Here is a 23,366-nt window from a genome sequence, read left to right as displayed (position 1 = left end):
TCGAACCGTTTTATGACACGAGAAACCACAGAATTTGAGATTACCAACTTTTTACCGTTGACAAGATGTGATAGATTTTTATTTTCGGTGTACTTGTGCAGATTTTTTTTCACAAACGAGCTGTTCTTTTGACTCCATTTTTCATATCGTTGCGCACCTGCTAAAAAGACTCAAACAGTATAAACAATGCACTTTGAGCTTTCTCCATGCAAAGTTTCAATTAATTTTACCCAGCGGCTCAAAAGTTAGAACAATTTGAATGTGTTACACTTTTATTGTGGACAATTTGCAACTGCAATTTTATCGTATTTAAGAATCAACAATCATTATCTGTTAACTTCCAATAAAATCTGTATCTGTAAAATCTTTTTATTCGATAGTAAAAACAAATGTATCGTTGAAAAGGTTTGACAGTGACATTGAAACAGATTCGCATGAATGGATTCGAACCTGTATCCTACAAATTGCGACATTAAAGCACAAAAGCAGAAAAGAAAATTTATGAAACATAACGACCGCCCAATCTCTTGGTCACGAACGGTAGAAACTGCTTCAGCCGGCCAAACAGGACAACAATTAAACTTTTATCACCTTAACTAAATTGATCCAATTGAGGCCGACGGAGATTTTTGCATTTAAACATTTCTCTCTGCACGTGGTTGCAATATGCAAATGCATTTCGTAGTCATTATCATTTTTGCGCTCTGCATAATTAAAGTTTCATTCCTCAGGGACTGTCTGGCCGGACGCCACGAAGTTGTATCGGATTGAAAAGCTGATGATGACTTCATTGGTTGCTTGTTGAGCACTGCACGCTTTTGTGTACGGAATAGGGAATCAAAGCCTCTTTGAGTTGTGCTAAAAGTTGGAGACAAAAATTCGAGTATGAAGAAAATTGTAGGGTCACTATTGGGCCATCTACCCCAGCCCACGAGTTGGCTATTGAATTGATAAGAAATCTCTTTGGTTTGCCTTATGATTGCGCACTGGCTACGACAACATTCCGATTTTCGATTTTCTGCCAAGCTCTGGCGCCCTGTATAAGCACACAGCAGCGCACCTATATGTAAATTGTTGGATTTGTCTCGATCCGGAGGATCGGCAAAGGAATCAACGCATGGTAAGGGATCGGTTGCCAACCGAGAAGCCGGTCTTGATTCTCTGCGGGTGTCCATTTAAATTGGATCAGAGACAAGCCGTTCCATTCGGACCGACATGGCGCATGTAATTGAAACGTCTACGCACCTCTCGATACAGTAAATAATGAGCGGAGAATTATTTTGGGTTAAGTAACTTATTACCAATGTGTACATATATTTTAACATAAAAAATGCTAATTTTTTACTGAGTAATAACAAAAAATACTTATTTAAAGTCAAATAGTGTGATTAAATACACTGCTTCATTACGGTCTTGAATCAAGCTGATTATCGTGTGGGAGGAAAGGATTGATTCGACTTCTTCGCGGTGACCTTGACTCTGGTATTTCTGAAAAAAAAAATCATTACAAATCATCGTGTTACTCAAAAAAAAATTAAGTGCGTAAATTACCATTGAAATCTACAACTCCCGGTGAGTACTCAAACGGGGAAAGAGGTTCGAATGCTTGTGGCTGCTGCATTCTCTTCATCGGAGGCGGAGGATTCTTTTCGAACGCATTGAACTGGCCTTCGTGCGTTTCCTCTTGCCAGGGGTTCATTGTGGAATTATCGTAAGCTAACATGTAAAAATACTTGTTTTATCAAAATGAAACAATTAAAATGAAATTTTTTCGATCTTACCATACTGAGGGTTCTGTTCACCGTATGGATCTCCGGTAGGGAAAAGACTCGGCACAATCTGATGGGGCGATGGAAACATTGAGATGTCAAATTCCTTTTTCTTAAGCTCATTACGATCATCATCCTGAGGTTCGCGACTCAAGCGTGAAATTCTACCATAAAAAAGTCATAGAAATCTTAGGGCCTTTCAATGCTAATTTGCTAGTAGGTACCTTCGGTAATCCTTGAAAAAGTCAATTTTCCAAATGCTGTACAGCACAAAAATGAACGCCGCCAGTACGCACAGACTGATTGCGATCCAGATCAACAACACCGACTCATTTTCCGGCATTTGATACACTTCTACTCCCACCTCGGCTAGTGCCATTGCACCGAAGTCAGTCCACATCTGCTCTAGATTGTCAACCGTGAGTTGATATTCCTGCACCGGTTCTTCGGTGGTTGTTAGCGAAATAAATCCTCTACCTCGAATTTTTGCTTTGCCATCCAACCCAAAGCCCTCTGAATCTTCTTCGAGCACTGCCACTAGCGGACGCAAGGGTATTGCGAATTCCAAACTAACACATTCCTCGTAATTGGGCCAGGTGTCCGGACATTTCTGAGCCAAAATCCGTATATCTTCAACCCTGCCCAAGAAACCCAATTTTTAATTTGCAGCGTATTGATTAAATTAGGATACCTACCGAGCAAATTGATACTTAAGTTGTCGCTGCTCGATAAAAGCATTCGAAGCATTAACCAGAGCATTCTTAATCAATGGCCACGTTTCTACGGAGGCCATCATCGTTCGACTGATTGAGATTTCCTTACGAAGCCACTGCAGTTCGTCACGTGGAACGATCATCTCCGTAGTCGAAGGAGTGGTTGGTGAGACCACGGTTCCGAACGGTGCGTACGTTAGTCGATATCCGGCGTGTGTTTGCTCTTCCGTTTCGGCGTGCTGCGACACGAAATGCACACTGAATGTCGTAGTGTGAGCGATAAGAAACTGAATTGGTTCCTTGATGGTGCCCGTCAAGACGGGTCCTTTCTCGTCTTTGTCATTGGTTGATCCGCCTCGAATGTAGAGAAAATCACTTTCATGGTCCAAATCAAGATTGTGAATTGTGACCTGAACACCAATTCCACCAGTAACAGTGAAGCTAAAAAAGTCTGAATCACTCACTACACACGAATTCCAAAACTGACTTAACTTACTTTTCATAACTATTTACAACTTTGGGATATGGCTGTGGATAGTTTTCTGAAGTCAAAATAACCTCTTCGGGGTGTTCTTCGGTAAATGCAGAAAATCTCACTTCCGGTAATTCGCTATCCGGCAGACTGTAGATATTTGGTGATTTGATTAACTTAAACGTTCCAAGAATCAAATCCCCATCTCCGCTTGCGTCATTCTCTTCTTCAACTGTGCTGTTCTGCGAAATGATTGCCTCCAATTCACCCTGCAACTGTTCATCATCAATCGTCACATTTTCCCCCGAATCATTGATTTCCGATTTGTTCGAAGCTCCTAATATGTCGTAATAATCATAACTGTAATCAACATCTTCCGCTTCACCCATCATTGACCGTTCCGGGTTCTCCCCGTCGGCCGGTGGACAGTTGACGTAATCATACACCAACGAAGGAGTTGCATTCTGCGGAAGCTCAAAACCGCTACCTTCCTGTTCGATCATCAGCTCTTGCCCACGCACAAGATGAGCAAGCAGTACTGTAAACACAAGAATAATGAGATTTAGCGGTTTGTATTTCTTATTTCCGACTTTGTCAAACATCGCACTAGCCGTATGCAGTCTGTCGCAAATTTTATCTTATCACTCGAAGTGCCCCATTATTGAAACAACGCAGGTTAGAAGCACTCCAATAGCACGTCAATTAGCAAAAACCTAATTGAAGCAATACAAATCGTTAAGTACTCACTTGCTGTTACCATGTTGTGTAAACACAACATTTTCATCGTTAAAACCAGGTTAAAACTAATAAATTCGAACGCTATGGATTAACTCAAAAACCATAAACAATCGATTGTGCTTAATATTTAGAATAATATTTCGATCAACGAAACGGGCAGTCACTTCCCGCTAGACGGTTCGGCGTAGACTAAACTTCCCAGCGGGGCCGGACCGCTGTCAGTGTTCTTATCAGCTGCGAATAGCTGCTCTTATCAGATAACCAGCCGCTGTGGCAGGTTGAGCATTTAGGCTGGTAGATTTTATACGATCGCCCTAGTACATCGCGTTTTTCCTGCACTACACGAAATTGCAATCGAACGATAGAGGAAGTGTAAAATGACAAATAGATCTTGAGTTGGTCCAGTTTTTTGTTTTATGTTATGAAACTAAGAAATAAAAAATACAATAAAGGAATACATAATTATGTATTTCAAATCTATACCTATAAGAATGGATTTCTATCTGTCTGTCTGTTTGTCGGTATGTCCGGTATGTTCCCATACAAATAAAACACACATTTTTGCATAACTGGAGAACTCATCAAGCAAATGGAACCAAATTTGGAATGTGGGGGATTTTGGAGTCTTGAATTTATTTTATGATGGTTAGAGACCTCTCACCCCTGTGGTAGGGGCTCTCATACAAATAAAACAGAAATTTTTGCGTAACTCAAAAACTGATTGAACTCGAAAAATTCGAGACTCTTCTACAAAACATTAGTCAATAACAAGATCACAAAAACTATCTATAGTAACACTAGATCATTTAGGGCGAGACGGCTGCGAGTGTTGCCGGCGATCCGCCGTCGGAAGCGCCGGCCACTGGGAGGGGACAATCCTCCCGCAGAAATCGTCACTGTCTAGGTTAATTGGTTTTCCTAGGTCTACTGACCTCTATTACTTTCCTTCAGTTCGAGGATTCCCCCTGCGAAATGGTACTTTCCACGACTAAGTTTTCCGTGAAATGGTACATTCCGCTTAAGGTTTTTCGCGAATTGGTGTTCGGCGAAATTTTGTACAATCACGGCTAGTATTGCTATCCGATTTCTGGCTAAGCAAATGAGGGGAATTGTTTTCTACTTTACTGTGAGGAAAAATTGCAAATTTGTATATTAAACTACCCATTCCTGGTAACTAATAAGCATTAACATAAGCAGCAAATCAGCGTATCTGGCATTTTATACTGAACGTTGTTGTATATTAGCTTTTTGACTGCATAGGTGTTGTAAATTGGCATCCAAAATTGTATTCAAATTCTTCGTGTCGGTAATTAGCTGCAAATCAGCATTGTCAGCACTATAAGAAGGTGCCTAAATAGCATTTAAATAGCATTTAAGGCGATTTACATGCTTATTGCTGTGCATTTGAATAGCATTGATGATGCTTATTGGTTATCTGGTATGCTTTCATAGTTACGTAACTGCCAAAATGAATCATCTAAGGTTGAACTCCTCAGAAACTTGCTAAACTCGAGATTGTGTCAAAGCTCATCCGAAATTCACGATTTATGCACAACATAGTTTAATTTGTGGCAATACGAAGTTTATCGGGTCGGCTAGTTAAAAATTAAAAAGGAAATCAGAAAATATTACTATAAATAAGAAAAAGGAACGGTGTAAAGCGTCAAGTATAAAGCAGGCCATGAAAGTCAACATATAAAACGAGCCATTTAGAATTTTTTAGATGTTATCAGAATAAATAATGCTGATTATAAAAACGAAATGATCTTCACAAACCATCAATAAGGAGTATGAAAGATGAAGAATGAAGAATAAAACTTGCTTCATTTAGAAATGGAACATACTTTTACTCATATTGTGGCGCTCTTGGTGGACGGATTTGGAAGTTCTTGGCGCCCACGTGTCGAAAATTTTATAGGCTTCACAAGAGTGAATATATACAGAGTGGCGACAATGTCAAAATTGGAATGATAATTATCTGTCAGTGTCATTCCAATCGAGCAGACAACCTATCCAACGCGTATGCAGGAAAGAGAAAGAAAAACCTAGGATAAACCGCATTGCATACATTTGGGATGACTTGGCGCCACTCTGTATATAGTCAATCCAGGCTTCACCTATGTATTTTTGACACTCCGCAAAACGACTGTAGTATGTAAACAAACAACATGGAATCCGAAAGAAGGGAAAAAATTGTGCATAATGATTTGGAAAATCCATTGTGGTCCGCATCTTGGCTAGCTAAACAGCTGAAATTGCCCAGAAATACCGTATGGCGCGTTATCAAACGGTATAAGGAAACATTGACGATGATTCGGAAGCCTCAAGTCAATTATCGGAGTGGAACTGTCGACCGAAAACTGCGTGGTAAGATTTTGAAGACCATCAAGAGGAATCCCCATCTGTCGGAACGTGATTTGGTCAGAAAATTCGGTGCTGCCCATAATAACGTAACGTATCGAGCTAGCGAACAGCCAAACCGAACCAAAAAACATAATAGTGTGGCCAAAATCCGTGCTCGAAAGCTATACGACCGGGTGTTAACCAAGTTCGACGGGTGTCTTCTGATGGACGATGAAACCTATGTCAAGGCTGAAAATTTCACTTGGCATAGCTTGGTTGGAGAGTGTCTCCAAAAACAAATTTTGCCGTTCATTCGATCCAGCATCCGGTGATGTTTTGGGCAGATTTGGCAAGCTGTCATTAGAGCAAAGTCGTTCAGGAATGGTATGCAGAGAAAGACGTCCAGTTTGTTCCGAAAGATCTTAGGAACCCACCCACTTACCCCCAGTTCCGCCCTATTGAGAACTACTGGGCATTTATGAAGGGGAGGCTCAAGGCAAAGGGAAAAGTTGTCAAAGACATTAATCATATGAAGACCTGGTGGAATAAGATAGCCAACACGATGAGCGAAGAAAGTGTGCGCCGTCTAATGAGCCATATTACAGGAAAAGTTCGAGAATTCCCTCGAAACCGTGACGAATAATTTTATCCGTATTTTTTCTTAAAAGTATGAAGAAACGGTACATTTCTGTAAGAAAAGATCTTGAACTCAATAATAAATAACTGAAATACACGCAATTATTGTTTTTGAAACAAGAAACAGCCAGTTTGTTTCAAGGATTATAAGAAAGATATGCTGCATATATCCGGCCATTTTGTTGGTTGTGATGATCCTGTAGTAGGAACATTGTTACGACCGAAAACATAACTTAACATACACCGTGCCGTTTGAGCAGCCGCCGATATCTTTCGACTCTTGCAACCTTCAGCTTTTCAGTCAAACCCTGCACCCGTTGTTTTTTGTATGGAATTAATCGAAGATCATCTTTCAAAATATTCTTCATAGTTAACTGCGAAACTCCCAGTTTCTTGGCCATCTTACATCAAGACTGATTTGGTTTCCGTCGAATTCGCTCTGTTACTCGTTTGTTGGCTTCCGGTGTCCTTGATATAGAAAACTTGGCTAAAATAAATATATTTTCATCGTAATTTGTGAATATAATTCAGGTTTTGAAAGTCTGAATAGGTCTTTTGCCTTATGTATATGATGACTGTTTACACCTGAAATATCCTATTTAGTTTACTGACTGAATACTGTGAACGCACCTAATTCTGCGCACCCAACATTTCACTAAAAGCTTCAACATTCTTTAGGAAGTTTTTCCTTCCAAACTCCCAAATTCATTTAAGAATGCCATGAATTTGAAAAGAAATATTTCGCTATTTGCGCTGCTCATCACCTCCGGCTCTTCTCTTACGGAACGAACTGCGATGCCAGAGGAAAGTTGTGATTTTTTTCTGCCGCAAAAAGAACAAACAGTCACACAGTTATTGACTTACTTAAGCAACAACGGAAGGCAGTTTTTCCTCATAAGGGTGGTCACCAAAGCAGTAGTAAAATCACATTAAGCGCACAGAATACCAACAGAACAAATTGCCAACATCATTTGATACCATTTCCTTTTTATTGCCAACCGTTTTTACGGTCCTGTCCAACGATAGCAAGTACCAACTTTATCCCCGTCTATCCCGTTTATTGGTGCCATAACTAGCGCAGTAACAACGTTCATATATAGTTCACCATCGTAAAAGCTGCATACACGTTGGAAAATGGAAAAAGGATGAATGGCACTTAAGCTGCAGACTTAGTTTCACCGTGCGAGTGTCACATTCGTGGGAGAAACGATTTTGTCGCTTGACGGACATTAAAGAGTAAAGAATGAGTTCATTCGATGACCCAGGCTGGAATTTATTTTTATGTCTTTATTGACCTAAATCAAATCTAAATAAATATTAAGACTTCGTGTTTAAATTATGCCAAAGTGATCATGTATGGTTTTACTTAAAGTCTTCTTAGATTGTGTCATTATTCTAAAACAACGAGACATCACTATCTAGATAAGTTCAATCTCCCGATTAGAATGCATCGCTGATAGTCATCAACCTATCCGAAGGTCGCAACTGGCTGTTAGAATGTCAACCGACAAACTCGAACGGTGACACTAAAAATTGATTTTTGCTGCAGCACCATTGCTGCGCACAATTATTATTTATTGCATCTCGAATCGGCACATTGTTCAAGCACTATTCTAAGCCACATACATACATACATAAGACGAACACAAGTTCAAACACGTGAGATCCAAAGACAAGGCAAGGTTTGTCACTGAGCAAAAAAAAATCTCTGTGTCACCAGTCTGAAAGCTAGCGCAGCGGCGAAGCGCGAAGACCGCGAAGTTCAAAGTCATAACCGCGAGGAAAACGGAATCACGCTCGCCAATATTAGCTGACAGCGAACCCGAAGGAAAAATCGACGGCTATTAGTGTCATGATTTAGCTATTAAAAATACTATAGTTACCAACGGCTGAACCCCGAACGGCTGATCTTTGCTAGAGGGGAAACAGCAAGCGAACCATTCCATTGTAATGTGAGTCTTTGAACGGATGTTTTGTTTCAAATTTGGAGCGATTATAAAAAGGTTACCGCAGAGTTCAAACATAGCATTGAAAAAGCCTAACAACTGTTTTCACAGCAAACAAATAATTTTCGACCTAAAAGGATTGGATTGTAAATTCGTAATTATCATAGAAGAGCCGATGAATCAAGTAACACTGAAGCTGAACTTTTAAAGTAACGTAAACCAGTTGAAATGAGTATGCTTGAAGAGCAATCAACGCCAATGGTATAATGTCTTATTTATGCGCTACAACATAATTAACGAATTTCGTTTCACAATGGTGCCTTTTAAACTAAATATAATTTCAATACAAATACACTAAGCGTTCCATTGTAATGCTATCTATTGTTCTCTTCCATTACAGGAACAACACAGTTATGGATCCTTCACTGGACCACCAAATATTCCCTTCACCAAAATCCGGCGGTTAACTACGAATTGAACAACCGCACCAGCTGTTGCCACGGGACACGAACGGCAGACCAGAACCAATCGGTGGCACCATAAAAATGTAATAATTTTTTGATTTACATTTATCGCCGCTCAAGCGGTGGCCGCCGCCGGCATCCTCCTCTGCGCGGACAACAACATTCACTTTCGCGTGTATTTATTCGGGAACTGTGAACGGTGCACGATTTTTTTTTGATCCAATAAAGCCACACTTTTAATTGCTTCATTCTGGCCCTGCGGAATTTTTCGTTCGCATCCTGATGCGAAACCGGACGGAGACTTAATCCAATTGTACAGCATTCATTCATTCGATATCAAAAAACACAAATCCTATCAATTAGTGCGGAATATTAATCTTCAATGGGTATTCGACCTTTTGTTTCCGGAGCTTTGTTATGATTTTAACAAGCATAATAAAATTTCGGAATATTTTTTAGTTATAAGCTCGATAATATTGAGTTTAACAATCAAAATTCAATTCGTTTTTTTCTGCAAATGCCCACCACATTTTGATTAGAAAATATTTACTCAAGAATTAATTATATCTCATTCAAGAATTAATCTAGCAGATATGAGCTATGGTGGTAATTTTGACAAAAAGATTTGCGTCGGTAGGTATTTCGCTTTGGACGGAACCAACAAGTTGGTCAGAGCTTCAATGTAATCCTTAGAATTCATCTTGCAAGATCTTCCTCCTGCTCGGGTGTACTTCCGTTCTTAAACTCTGGTGCAGATTTGTATGGTTCGTTCCATTTATGCCACCCTCATCGTAAAGCTGCTACACAATCCTTTGTCACATGTCAACGAAGGCTGCCTATTAGAGCAGCAGTCTTACTCTGAAACTATATGCTCCTAAATGTGACATGCTCAAATTCATTTTCTGCGACAACACCGCGAGTTTTGTCGGGAATCGTTAAATGCTAAAGGAGTTCTTAGAACAGTTTCGTTCACAGCAAACCGGAAACGATATAATGCGTCAGTGTTCCGACCAGGGCATTCTGTTTAAGACCACTAGGATAAACTCACTTCGGCGGGCTCTGGGAAGCCGCGATAAAGGCTCTCAAATCTCACCTCTATAGGATTCTAGAGACATAGTCAGTAACAAACGAAAAAATGATAATAGCCAAGTTCTAAGCCATGTAAAAGCTCGCTTAAACTTCAGGCCGTTAAGTCAGTTTAGTAACGATTTAGATGATATGGACGTTCTCACGCAAGGCCATTTCTTAATGCCTATAAAGAGGTATCCTCAACCTGTCTGTCACAGTGACAAACGATCCAAGAATACTTGCGTCATCATTGGGAACGTTGGTCAACCAAATATCTCTCTAGCTTTCAGCACTGTACTTAGTAAACTCACGAACGAGATAACATACAAATTTGTCACAATTTCCCACCAATGAAATTGACGTTTGGTTGCTTAACGGAATTTTTCCTGGCAGCAACAATTATATTTGTGTCAATAGCATTCGAACCAAGGATGGCATATATCAGCCGGCAATCAATTGAGTCTGTGATCTAGATCCTAGACAACTAATCACAAGTGAACACAGCAATGCTCCAGCTAACAAGTCAATGTTGGATGGGAGAAGTTCCTATGCTCCTATAATAAGTTAAGTATCTAAGCTCCACCAACTCTCTGGGGACCACATCTTCTCCACCTAATGTTTCTGTTTCTAACAGCATAGAGCCGTGGTGGCTCTTGCCGTATCCAGAGGTCCTCCGGTTGCCACAACTGGTTTGTAACAACTGTGCCACTAGGGTCTCCACTGTACTCGGTCGTGGGGATGTCGTGGCCAATTCGTTGGACGTCTCGATACACGCAAATCGGCTTCAACCAGCTCAAGCCATCTAGCACGTTGGACCCTTCTATTCCTGGTGCCGGCGAGGTTCTTGAAGAGAACGGATTGCACTGCACAGTCGTCCGGACTCCTTAAGACGTAGTCGGTCCACCGTGCACGTATGTCTTCCATAAGCACAGTTACTGTCTCAGTCTCCAATCCGTGGTTTGTACATCGTCAGCTTTGAGCAGCGGAGTATGCTTCTTAATCGAAGCGTCTTGCGGAGGGAAAAGTAGGCTCGATTTACAGTTTGAATTCGTCGTTAAATCTCCTTAAGGTGCGTTTAGATTGGCAACATGTGGCATGCAACTTTTTCCAAACTGTTGCCCGATGTTTCCAAGCTACTATAGCAACGTTTCACAAATCTGGCTTTGGTTTTCAAAAGGTCGCATAACCCATGTAAAAGGGTCGATTAAAGGGTGTCCCACATCAAATTGCACCACGGAAGAAACGCTGTAGAAAATTATCTAGTTGACCGGTCCTTTCCAAACTTTCAACCAATAATATATAACCCATTAGTATGTTTTTGGCATATTCATTTTATTCAACTTCACTACCATAACTGTATGTACGCACCTGACGCTTAAATCCACTCATAAGGTTCTGTACCACATCTGGCTGCAGCTTCTTCTGTACGGAAACCCACTTTTTCTTCGTGTCTTCTTCAGATTTGACCTCCTTTGGATGCTTCCGTAGTGCCTGCTTCATAATAGCCCAGTATTTTTCAATGGTTCTTAGTTCCGGTGCGTTGGGGGGGCCATGTCCTTGGGCACGAAAGTAACCCCGTAGGCTTCGTATCACTCTAGAGCATCCTTTGTATAGTGGCACGAAGCTAGATCCGGCTAGAAGATCGTAGGGCCCTCGTGTTGCTTCAACAGAGTAAGCAAACGCTTCTATAGACACTCCATGAGGAAAATCTGCCCATTTACAATCCCGGTAGTCACTAACGGCGTACTCCGTTTGTCACATAGGCAAATCGCTTGGCCAATTAACTATTTATTTGCACACTTTGAAAGTTTCTGCTTATTTCCTCCGGAACATCAAACTTGTGCTGGGCGGTGAAGAATAGTTGCCCCGGAAGCTGCCGGAAGTCCGTCTTGACGTAAGTCTCATCATCTATGATGACTCTATGACTCATTACCTATGATTGGACAATGAGGCTTTGTCAGCATCTGGATGTACAGTTGCCAGGCCCGTGACTTTCCCACCGTATTCTGCTGTTAGTCACAATTTGGAGCCTTCTGCACTTTGTACGTATGCAGTTCAACCCGTTTCTAGGCTCTCTGAACGAAAAACTTGAATAGATTCAACTTTTTGGCCACATCCCTGACCGAAGCATTAGGATTCTCCTTAAACGCTTACACGACATGCTTGTGATCCTGATCACTAATAAAACATCCTTTCTGACCGCATTTCTCCATCCGTTCGATACTCAGAGCTTCGTAGTAATGTTTTACCACACGACTCATCGTTGACTGTACGATTCCGAGTTGTTTTCTCCGATGTACCGATGAGAGAGTTGAGGATTTTCCAAATGCTTGTGCAATTTCAATCCGCGACGTTGCTTTTCGGGTGATGCCATTTTTTCCAATTTTCGAAAAACTGCAGCAAAAACAATACAGTGTAAACAATACACTCTAAACTAAACTCCAAACCCAATGGATAATTTTCTACAGCGTTTCTTCCGTGGTGCAATTTGACGTGGGACACCCTTTATGATGCGACCTTTTGAAAACTAAAGCCAACAATGTTCAGGTGGCGACAGAAGCAACATTGTGAAACAACTAGCAATATGTAGCCTTTCACATGTTGCATGTCACATATTGCCTAAACATTGACCAGTCTTAACGCACCTTTACTCGTATTGTTGGCGACACTCACGGGAACGACACTTCCAATACCAACCTGTACAAAAAAACGTAGCCAACATAGAGCGGGCCCAAGCTGACAGCTTCATAGATGGGCTCAAGCTGACAACCGAGTCGGATGTGTAAATAGTTAAATTTTGTTAGTTTTAGTTTGATTTTAGCCAAGGTTTTAGCATCACATAGCCAATGCCAGGCAGGCAATTGATGCGAAATACATGAAACTGTGAAAATGGTTAGTTAAATTCGTTTTGTGAAATCGCTTTGCGTTTGCCGCCTTTTTCATGTGAGCAACGAAAATGTGACGTCGTATCAACCCCCTGGCGACACTAGTTCCTAAAATGTAAACGTCTCCTTGCCGGTGCCGGAATAGCAGGTTTCCTTGGGAATGGAAGTTGTGTGGTGGTCTAAGTAGGCGAAATGAAAATTTTTCACATTCTCGAACAACCTGAAATCTGCACAAGAAGCATTTTTTTCTAGCTCCTGAATTTGATTAGGTGTTCTATTAATCTGAAGCAATGACCTAGAAGTTGCAAAGCAAGTAACGGAAGAATCGGACTTCTGTTGAGTATTACCTAGGTCGTTTGATACCAGGGAATAGCTACATTTTGGTCCTTCTTTCAAAGATGAGCATTGCCTAGGTCGTTTGCTACCAGTAAAAAACTATACGTATTATTGTCGGCGGCAGGGTTGATTTGCTCTTTTTACTTCTTTTTTGCTCTTTTGAGTACAGCGCCTCAGCCAAACAGAATTCGAAAAAGTGATTTATAGGACAAGTGTAGAGTTACTTATTATCTACAATATTATTGAAGAATGTATAGTTTAATCTTTTGTATTTATAGCGTTACAGAGCTGCAAACCCATTAAGTGGATTAAGTGAAAATTAAGTGGAAAGTTTTTTGTGGTTCAAAATAGCTCCCTACAATGTTCAGCAAAGTTGTACAACTCTAAAACACAATTAATGCGAAATTAACGACTAAGTTCCAGTTTGGCTTAACACATAATAACTTTTTAAAGGAACGAGATAGAAGGATAATTCCTTGTACAAAGTTGTAGCTAAAGATTATATAAATAACTTTGCCAAAGACATAGTAGGCGTATTTTCAAGCGTTTCTAACTTACAAGGTGTTTTATAAAAAGACCTCTCAAAAATCACTTTTTCGCTGATTACTTCAAATGTCTTCAAGAAGATATTGGAAAATACTGCATAGTAGAAAATGGTCAAACATGAAATAATTAAACTGAAATTACTCGAGTTAGCGAAAAACCAGTTTTTGATTACCACATATGTTTGAGATAAAACTCCAAGCTTTCAGAAACGGCCAAGTTTGTTTTTTTTTCGTTTGCCCCTTCTATTCTAAAACAGACTAAAAAAACACAGGGAAAACGTTAGAACTCGTTATACGTATGAGTTTTCAACACACAATGTTCTACAAAAATATGTCTTTTGATAAGATGATGCAATAAAACCACTGTATTTGAAGTAATCAGCGAAAAAGATTTTTGATTTTTGAGATGTCTTGTTGTAAAACACCCTGTGAGTTAAAACGCCTAACAATACCTACTATGTCTTTGACAAAGTTACTTATATGATCTTTAGCTACAACTTTGTTGAAGAAATTATCGTTCTATCTCTTTCTTCTAAAAAGTTATTATGGATTATGTGTTTATAAGCTAAACTGGAACTTAGTCGTTGATTTCGCATTAATTGTCTTTTAGAGTTGAACAACTTTGCTGAACATTGTAGGGAACTATTATAAATCGCTTAGCCGCAAAAATATGTTTCCACTTAACTTTCGTTTCTGGACCACTGTGCATTGGTAGCAAAAAGAGTGCTCTTTTGGCTACCAGCGGGGTATCAGTCCCATAGCGCCATAAATATAAAAGATAAAACTATACTTTCTTCAACAATATTGTAGATAATAATCAACTCTACAATTTACCTATGCATTACTGTTTCGAATTTTGTTTGACTGGGACGCTGTAGTCAAAAGAGCAAAAATAAAGTAAAAAGAGCAAATCAAGCCTGGTCGGCGGTAACCACGGGTCCCAAATATATGAACTTATCAACCACCTCCAGTTCAGCGCCGTTAACAGTGACTGTCCGTGGGAGGCAAATGTTATTTTCTCTGGAGCCTCTTCCTATATTTACCATATAGGGGGACTGGGGGTATAATGCCCACGTTAAGAAGAATATCATATTATTCATCAATGCGGAATGCATTTCCAGAAACTAGACTATAAACTTTAAAGTAGAACAGTTTTTTACCTAACATGCTCGTCCTGAAGCATAAAAATCAATAAAACACGTTGAAATCGTGAAATTATATAAGGCATTTGAAAATTTGTTTTCAGATTCGTTAGGGGTAAAATGCGCATAGGTGTGTACAAAACGAACCACAACAAAGGGTCAAAATGCACCACAACAAATTGGCAAAATGCGCTGTCTGTTTTATTTTAATGCAAACCCGGCACGACTCAGGACAGCGTGAGGACCTACCTACTTGTTAAATCTGTTATTCCGGATCGCGGTTTTGCAATCGCCAGGTCCATCTTCGCTCGCTGGAGCGGTCGATGCTAACATATCACACAAGGGTTTTTCTTGGTACCTTGCCGGCAACCCGTCTTTCACTGTTTTTCACTGGTTTTCACTACCGCCGCAAGTGGCAGGCCACTGACCGACGGTGGGTTTTTCTTATGTAGCATCGCGACATCTTAACCGGGTTTTTCGGAGCAAATCAGAATTAAAACAACACTTTGCCTTTTGCTTTTACCAACGTTTTGACGTTTGCCTAAAAGTGTATGGGCTACTAGATCGATTAACGCTTGGTTGTACTGCAGGTAAATTCATGCTTCTCACGGCGCATTTTGCCCCGCTAGAACTTGTTTTAAAAAAATCGTTTAAATCATATAAATAATAATTCAATTAAGCAATTTTACGTTGGCTGCTGGATACCGATACCATTGTTCAAAACAAGAGCCATTTACAGATACGTAATATTGTTTATTGGTGGCGTAATGTCTTACGAAAAAAGTTGCGAAAATTGTAAGAAATAAGCCTGCAGTTAATTTTTTTGTTTTTTTCATAGGATTTATGTAACTTAGAAAGCTTAGATGCTCAACACAAGTTTGTAACGTAAAATAGAAGCGATTGGCACCTTAATTACAGTTTAAAAGTGAGTAATTCGTGAAATATTACAGCGGCGCATTTTGCCCCGACTGGGCATTTTACCACCAGTTACCCTATTATTTCGACGCATTGATTCGTAACCCAATCCTCCTAGGCTCCGTTTTTATTCTCACGTAGATTGCCTCCGCCGTCTCAAGGCTTCTTTTAATGATTTTGAGGTAACACACGTAACACATCTCTCCCTCCAGGGCAGCTTTAATCAGCCGCATCAGTTTGTCTGGAAACCCGTAGTCGTGCCTATCTGCCATAGCCATTCGCGCTCGGCTGTATCGTATGCTGCCCTGAAATCAACGAAAATGTGATGCGTGGGTACTTTGTTCACCCGATATGTCTGGAGGATTTGTCGGAGAGTAAAAATTTGATTCGTAGTCACACGAGTCGTCAAAAATCCGCCTGATACTGCCCTACGAATTTATAGTGCCTGGTGCGAAGAGTGATAAATTGGATGAACTGCTAAAATTACGACATGTAGGTTAAAAAGGGTCGGTCAATGGCAGGTGAAACTTCAACCAACACTCTTTTGGTTGGTATCTAAAAATGTTATGCACTTAAATTACTGCCGCACCCTTATATAAGACAGTGTTATAACCAATTTTTTTCCGATTATTATTACTCCATATACGCACCGTCAGCTCTCCTGTCGACGGTAATTATTTTTGTATGATTGCCCTTTGCTTCTACCACCGAGAAGATATACGGTTATCAACTGTAGCGTGGTAGAAGGAAGCAGTCAGTTGTCGACCATAACTCTCCATTTACCTTATTCATAAGCTCTTTTTCATCTCGTCTAGTACCGTCCTAAGCATCTTTCCCTTTGTCTTTTAGACTATCGTTTTATTAAGTATTGAAATATCTATTTTCTTGATGTTGAAGATAAAACACCATGTGTTTTCATTGCACTGTTCCTGTCGCATTAGAAAAATTCTGAAAAACGAAAAACAAAAAATACTAATAAACTCCAATGCAATGTATTTCCAGCAAAGTTCATTGAAATATCATCGATTTGATACCAAAATTATTAAAATAGGTTTATTGGTTCAAAGGTTTAACAAAAGATCTAGAAATGGGTAAAATGATAATTTTTGGGATCTCCCTAACTCAAAAGGAGACACTCTAAGCGTCAAACCAAAAAATACAGCATTAAAATTATCTGAAAAGGAACAATCACAACAGTTTTGACCAAACCGGAACACTTGCAAATTTTCACAGAATTACAGCATGTTTTTTTGGAATAATTTGTGAATATTTTAATGAGAGCAACCATATTTGATTTAAGAGATCAATAAATGATGATCAATAAATATACGTTCAGCTGTACGTTTATTCAGTGGTTCCTCAATAAATACATTTCTTATTTCCGTTGTCCTTCAATGCGTAAATACAAGTCCAACTTTCGAACCGAACCTAAAAAAACCGATCGCATCGAAATGCGTTCGATCGAAGAAGTTCGTACGTGATCCAGGGCAAATAAAAATGCACATATAATTGCACCAATCAATCAATCTGATTCATCTCATCAATTTGTCCCGGGTGCTGAAGGTGGTCAGCAGAGCATAGGTGTAGTTGAAAATGATAATCGTTACACTGCATGAGGCCTCCGCCTCAACCACATTGCCAACAGCAGCGGCGAGCAGCACCGACCGGCAGTCGACAAGGGGCGAACACTTTCAGTAATCGGATACATAATTTCATAAATTTGTACCACCATTGCTGCTGCTGCTGCTGTTGCTGCTCCTGGGGCCATTATTACCCGCGGTTTACATTTCATAAGCCTTTCCAGGAACTTTGATTACCCGGCAATTACATGCTGCGTACGGTTGGCTTCTTGGGAAGGAACTCACGTTTCCACGGACGATGCTCGAATACTTTCGGTGCAATTGCTGTGAAATGGGAAAACGTACCTGCGTGTACCTACCTACCGATACCGACCAGTAGCGGTAATTGCACCGAAGAATTTCCCCCCTTTAGTGACGACAACGGTCAGCATGGCGGCTGCCTGGAATTCATCGAACATGTCGTGAAAATTCCTCGGCCGGTTGTCGAATTCGTGTTTACGTCTTCATAGAGAAACTATTATTCGATTGTTTTGCGCTATTTATGGGTGTGTTCATTAAAAAAAGTCGAATAAAGTTAACATTTTAATGGAACTTTTTCATAATAGAGCAATATTTTCGAGGTAAATCTGCGTAGCTATCCACTACCAAAAGGTCTTTTATCCTTCGGTGTTATGACCGACAATCTGTAACACTCACATATCAACCCGGCACATCCATACCTGGGGATAAAATATAGGTAATTGAACGCAGAAAACACTCGACAAAAACCAATCTTATCACAGTTTAATAGCGACATTAAACCCATTTTTATGATCCATTTCGCGGACCAGCAGTTTAGGTCCATAAGCTACTTATGACGGGCAATGACAGTGAAGGCTTTCTTAAGATCGTTTCGAGCGTTCCAAACCTCTTTGCTTATTAAAACAACCGGCGCATGAAAGTGCCAATCGTCCGTCGCATTTGTAGGTCGACTTCCATAAAACGCAAGAATATATTGAACCAATTTCAGTATTTTCCATCGGTCGAAAGCCTACTTACCGCTGGGCTGTGTGCTGTCTGCACCCGCACAGCACTGGAATTGATCTGAGCGCAACTGGCATCAAGTTACAGTTAGTGGTCCAGATGAACATTTCTGCTGATTTTACGACCGCGTCATGCGTAACATTTTGTGAGAATTAAACTTGCCGCTGATACCATTTCGAGTAATGGCCGGGAATCTGTATTGTTCTGGTCGTTGGATTTTTTTTTCAAATTTGGGCAGTATTTTTTTTCATGGAATTGCCGTATACAACTTTGAAATCAACGCTTCCCTCGCTCTTGTTGAAATTCCGATGATACAAACCATAGATTGTACGAACCAAACCATGTCTATTACCGGTAACCAGTACTAATGTGCTCAGAAAAAAAAACAAAAGAAGGGGTAGCCGACCTTTCAGAAGAATGTTTTGGAACCTAAAAGCGGTGTAATCGTTTTATGGCGAATCTATTATTGTTTATCACTACATTACCAGCCGATTAGGATGAAAACTCAGTATTTTCGGTTGCAGCTGAATTTAAAATCACAGTTGAAATTGGATTAGAAATTAGACTTGGAACTGGACTAGAAATTGGACTTAAAATCGAACTTGACACAGGGCAATAAATTAGCCTGAGTTCGAAAAAATTTGGACTAGGGGATTTACTTCAAATTGAACTGGAAGATTAGGAAATTCTATTTGACTGAGTCGCTATAGTCAAAAGAGCAAAAATAAAGTAAAAAGAGCAAATCAAACCTGTTAAAAACCGAATTTGAAATTGGACCTAAAATTTTATTTGAAACTGGAATTGAAGTAGACTTGTAATAGTATTTGAAATTAAAGTTGAACTGTCAGATAACATTGTATTTGAAATTAAGATCGAAATAGAACCTAAAATTAGAATTGAAATTAGACTTCAAATTGGACTTGAAATCAGAGTTTATATTTAACTTGAAATTGAACCTAAAATTGGAATTAAATTAGACTTCAAGTTAAACTCGAAATCGGACTTGACATTGGACATTTAATAAGTCTTGAATTTGGACCAAATTGATCATGAAACTTTACTTCAAACCGAACATGGACACGAAATTAGACACGAAGTTTTATTGAAAATAAAAATTACATTTTTCATCTTATTCTTTCATACGTTTTACCTCTTTTATGCTCTATCTTTTCTCTTTATCAGTCCTATTTTTCCACGATTTTTTGCTTTTCTTCTTTTCTGCACCATTTTCTTTGTTTTTGCTCTTTCTATCCGTTTTTCTTTTGTTTTCCTTTTTTCCTGTCCCGTATTTTCTGTTTCAGTCCTGTTTTCGTTTTTCTTTGTTTTCTGTTCCACTTTTTCTTATTTTGCGTCCTTCTTTTTCTACCTGCTTTTCACCCAGTTTTGTTATTTTATTTCCCATTTTCAGTCTTTGCTGTTTTCTATTCTCCTTAGTTTCTAGATTTTGCGATTTTTTCATCCTTTTTCTTCCTTTTCTTCTCGTTTTTCGGCTTCATCTGTTCCTTTTTCCTATTTCCGGTTCCGGTTTTTCGTCTTTTCTGTTTTGGTCTCCATTTTTTCTATACCCTCTCGGATATTTCTTTATATCTCCTGTTTCTGTCTTTTCCTCTACCGTTTTACCCTTTTATTAAGTCCCTTTTATTAAGTATTTTGTCTATCTCATTTTCCTGTTTTGTATCCCATCTTTCTCCTTTTATACCTCGTTTGACATCTTTTACCCGATTTCCTCTGTTGGGTTTTAACTCCCACGCTATTCCCTTCTGGTTTCTCTTACAATCTGTGGGAAACTATCCTGTCTCGTTTTCTCTCTTATTCTCAACCTTTTTGTCACGTTTTTTCTTCGTTTTCTGTTCCATCTATTTGTCTATATCCTCTCGTTTTTCAGCTTGAAAGTCGTAGACGTAATGCGTATCGGTCGTGAATAAAATTAATAGTGGAATTTAAGCGTGGAAGCATTTTCTTTCATTTAATTTTCGTATTTCACTAGAACGCTTGTTGAAACTTTGTTCTGTCCTTCTCATTCCGTTTTTCGTTCTTTTCAGTCCTCTCCTCTGATTGTCCTACTGTTTTTTATCTTTTCTGTATCGTTTTTCGTATTTTTTCTTCGTTTCGTTTTTCCACGTTTTCACTTTTCTCCTGTCTCATTTTATGTCATTTTCTACCTCGTCTTGATTTGTCTTTATTCTTTTTTTAGCCCCGGTTTTTATCTCTTTTCCCCGTTTTATATCCATCCATTTTCCGTCTGTTCCCTTGCTGCACTTATTTTGTCATGCATTTCGTCCTTATCTGTCACATTCTGTTTTTTCTTGTCCGTTTTATCCCTTCTGCCTTCGGTTTTTATTTTTTAGTTCCGTTTTCGCCCCTGTTGTGTTCCTAATTTTCTGCATTTGTTTCACCATTTTTCTGTTCCTGTGTTTTCTCATTTTTGTCTTTCGTCTTTTCCTTATTTTCGCCTTTTTTGTCCCATTTTCTCCTTTTCTGATCAGTTTTTCTTCTCTTTCTCTCCCACTTTTAACACTTTTTTGTCCAGTTTACTTTCCCATTTTGACACATTTTTTTTTTCATGCTGCTTTTTATTCTCTCTCATGTTTTTCCTCTCTATCTAACCTGTTTGTCCAGTTTTTGTAAAATTGAAATTGAAAATTAAAATCAGAATTTATATTTGATTCAAAATTAACCCAAAAATTGGAAACTATTCTTGGTTTATTCTTATTCTCTAACCTCTTACCTCTCTAGTCCCGTTTTTTCCACTTTTACTCCGTTTTTTCTATGTTTCTGTATTATTTTCCGGATTTTGCTTCCACTTTTACCTCTTTTTCTCTCGTTTTCTTTTTTCTGTCCTGTGTTTTATGCATCATTGTTCGGTTTTCTTTCCCTGTTCCATTTTTTCTAATTTTCAGTTCTGTTTTTCCTCACGCTTGTCACTCGTTTTTTTGTTATGTTTCCCATCTTTCCCATTTCCAGTTTTGTCTTTTCTTTATCCCTTATTTTTCGTTTCCAGTTTTCGTATATTTCAAAACGCTTGTTTCCTCCATTCCGTTTTCCGCTTTTAGATGCCTCGTTTTTATCTTTTGATTCTTTTTCTGGCTCTCTTTTTTGTCTTTCCTCTCCAGTTTCCCTTTTTATCTACTATTTTTGTCGTTCTCTCCCGGGGTTTTCTTTCATCCGTTTCCCGTTCTCTATTTCTCTCTTTATATACCCTTTTTGTCCTATTTTTTTGGTATTTCTTGTTTCCTCTTTTAGGTTCTTATTTTCTCTCTTTCGTTGTTCTTCTTTTCCGTTTAGTTTTCTCTTGTTTTATGTTCCGGTTTTCGTTTCTTGACTCGTTTTCCCTCTTCAATCTCTCTTTTTTTTTCTTTTTTTTCACCAGCGGTTTCCTCATTCTTTGTTCCTTTTCTCTTCTTTATCCATCTCGTTTTTAGCCCGCTTTCTAAGTGCTAAATTTCTCATTCCGTTTTTCGTCTTTCTTTTTCCCTTTTACTCCGTTTACAGGTCCGCTTCTCTTCTACTCGTTTTGTTCTATCCCGTTTGACTTTTTTCGGTCCCGGTTTGCGTTTTTTGTTGTTTTTCAACTCGTTTTCTACCCCGTTTCTCGTTTGAACGATGAACGTTTGCTTTTTTTATGCGTCTGTTCCTTTTTTTATGTCCTGCTTTGTCCCATTTAACTTCTGTTTCCATTTTTTCTTTCCATATTTTATGCTTATCTGTCGCATTTTTCCTCATTTTCTGCTTGCGTTTCTCCTGTTTCATGCTGACGAATTTTCTCTTTTTGTTTTTCTCCAGTTTTTCCCTTTTGTCCCGTTCTTTTCCTCTTTATCTTTCCAGTAAATTTTCATTTTCTTTCCCGTTTTCTTTAAGATTCTTCCTCATTTTCTCTCAAATTTTTTCTTTTTCTCTCCCGTTTTCTTTAAGATTCTTCCTCATTTTCTCTCAAATTTCTTCTTTTTCTTTCCCGTTTCCTTCTTTTCTCTTGTTGTGTTTCGTTTTTCCTCCCATTCTGTCACGTTTTTTCTTTCGTTTTTCTTTTTTCATTTGTTTTTACTTACTTGTATGTCCATGTCCACTGGTCCGGCAGTACAAAAGGATTAAATCAGAATTCTCCTCTGCCGACGTTTACTCGCCATGGCTTTTACCTATCGCTTGGGCAGGTTCTCGTCTGCAGCCAGGATGTCGTTGACAAAGCTGCGTTTCCATGAGCCTATGGGTCTGCTTTTTTTTACGCTGTTTTTGCGGATTCCAGTTGAGTGCTTCTCTGGAGATCTCGTTAGCTCCTTGCCTCAAATTGTGTCCGATCCACTTCTTTTTTCCATGGCACTTTTTATACTTTTCCAACTCACGTTTTTCCTCTCTTTTTTTTGACCCGTTTGTCACAACTGACAGGTTTCTCTTGATGCGTGTTTTCCGTTTTTATCCTTCTATCTCAGTTTTTCTTTTTTGTTTCCTTTTCTGAAGTTCTGGGACTTCTGGGTTACAGAAATTATTTTGTTTTATATTAAACTTTATAGAGAACGTGGCACGTGCCCTAGTGTACTGCAGCCTGGACACGCTAGTCACGATGCGATCCGACCCAACATGATTAATTCCATAATGCTATACAATTTTATGACGAAACTTATATGTAACCTTATATGTAACTAATATGTAAACCAATTGTCATCATTTTGTACAATTAAATATAATATAGGGTGCGATTTAATAAGCCTTGTTTACCATTTCGATTTTATTTGGAATGATTTCCATACATTAATATACGATTTGTGGTTTGCTGGGTTGAAATCCAGACGACTGGAC

At 39.1% G+C, this 23,366-nt stretch overlaps 1 protein-coding gene across 1 annotated transcript; it reads right to left on the bottom strand.

Moving 5' to 3' along the window:
- Nucleotides 1-1,405: 1,405 nt before the first annotated feature.
- LOC128740891 (uncharacterized) lies at nt 1,406-3,714 on the bottom strand. Its single transcript, XM_053836466.1, has 7 exons — nt 3,702-3,714; nt 2,979-3,492; nt 2,465-2,923; nt 1,994-2,407; nt 1,782-1,933; nt 1,552-1,716; nt 1,406-1,488 (listed from the first exon to the last, which is right to left on the bottom strand). Exons 1-7 carry the CDS (start codon nt 3,712-3,714, stop codon nt 1,406-1,408), a joined length of 1,800 nt encoding a protein of 599 aa, XP_053692441.1.
- Nucleotides 3,715-23,366: the final 19,652 nt, after the last annotated feature.

Source organism: Sabethes cyaneus, chromosome 3 (assembly GCF_943734655.1).
Source record: "Sabethes cyaneus chromosome 3, idSabCyanKW18_F2, whole genome shotgun sequence".
NCBI lineage: Eukaryota > Metazoa > Arthropoda > Insecta > Diptera > Culicidae > Sabethes > Sabethes cyaneus.
This window is presented reverse-complemented; position numbering and strand designations above follow the sequence as displayed.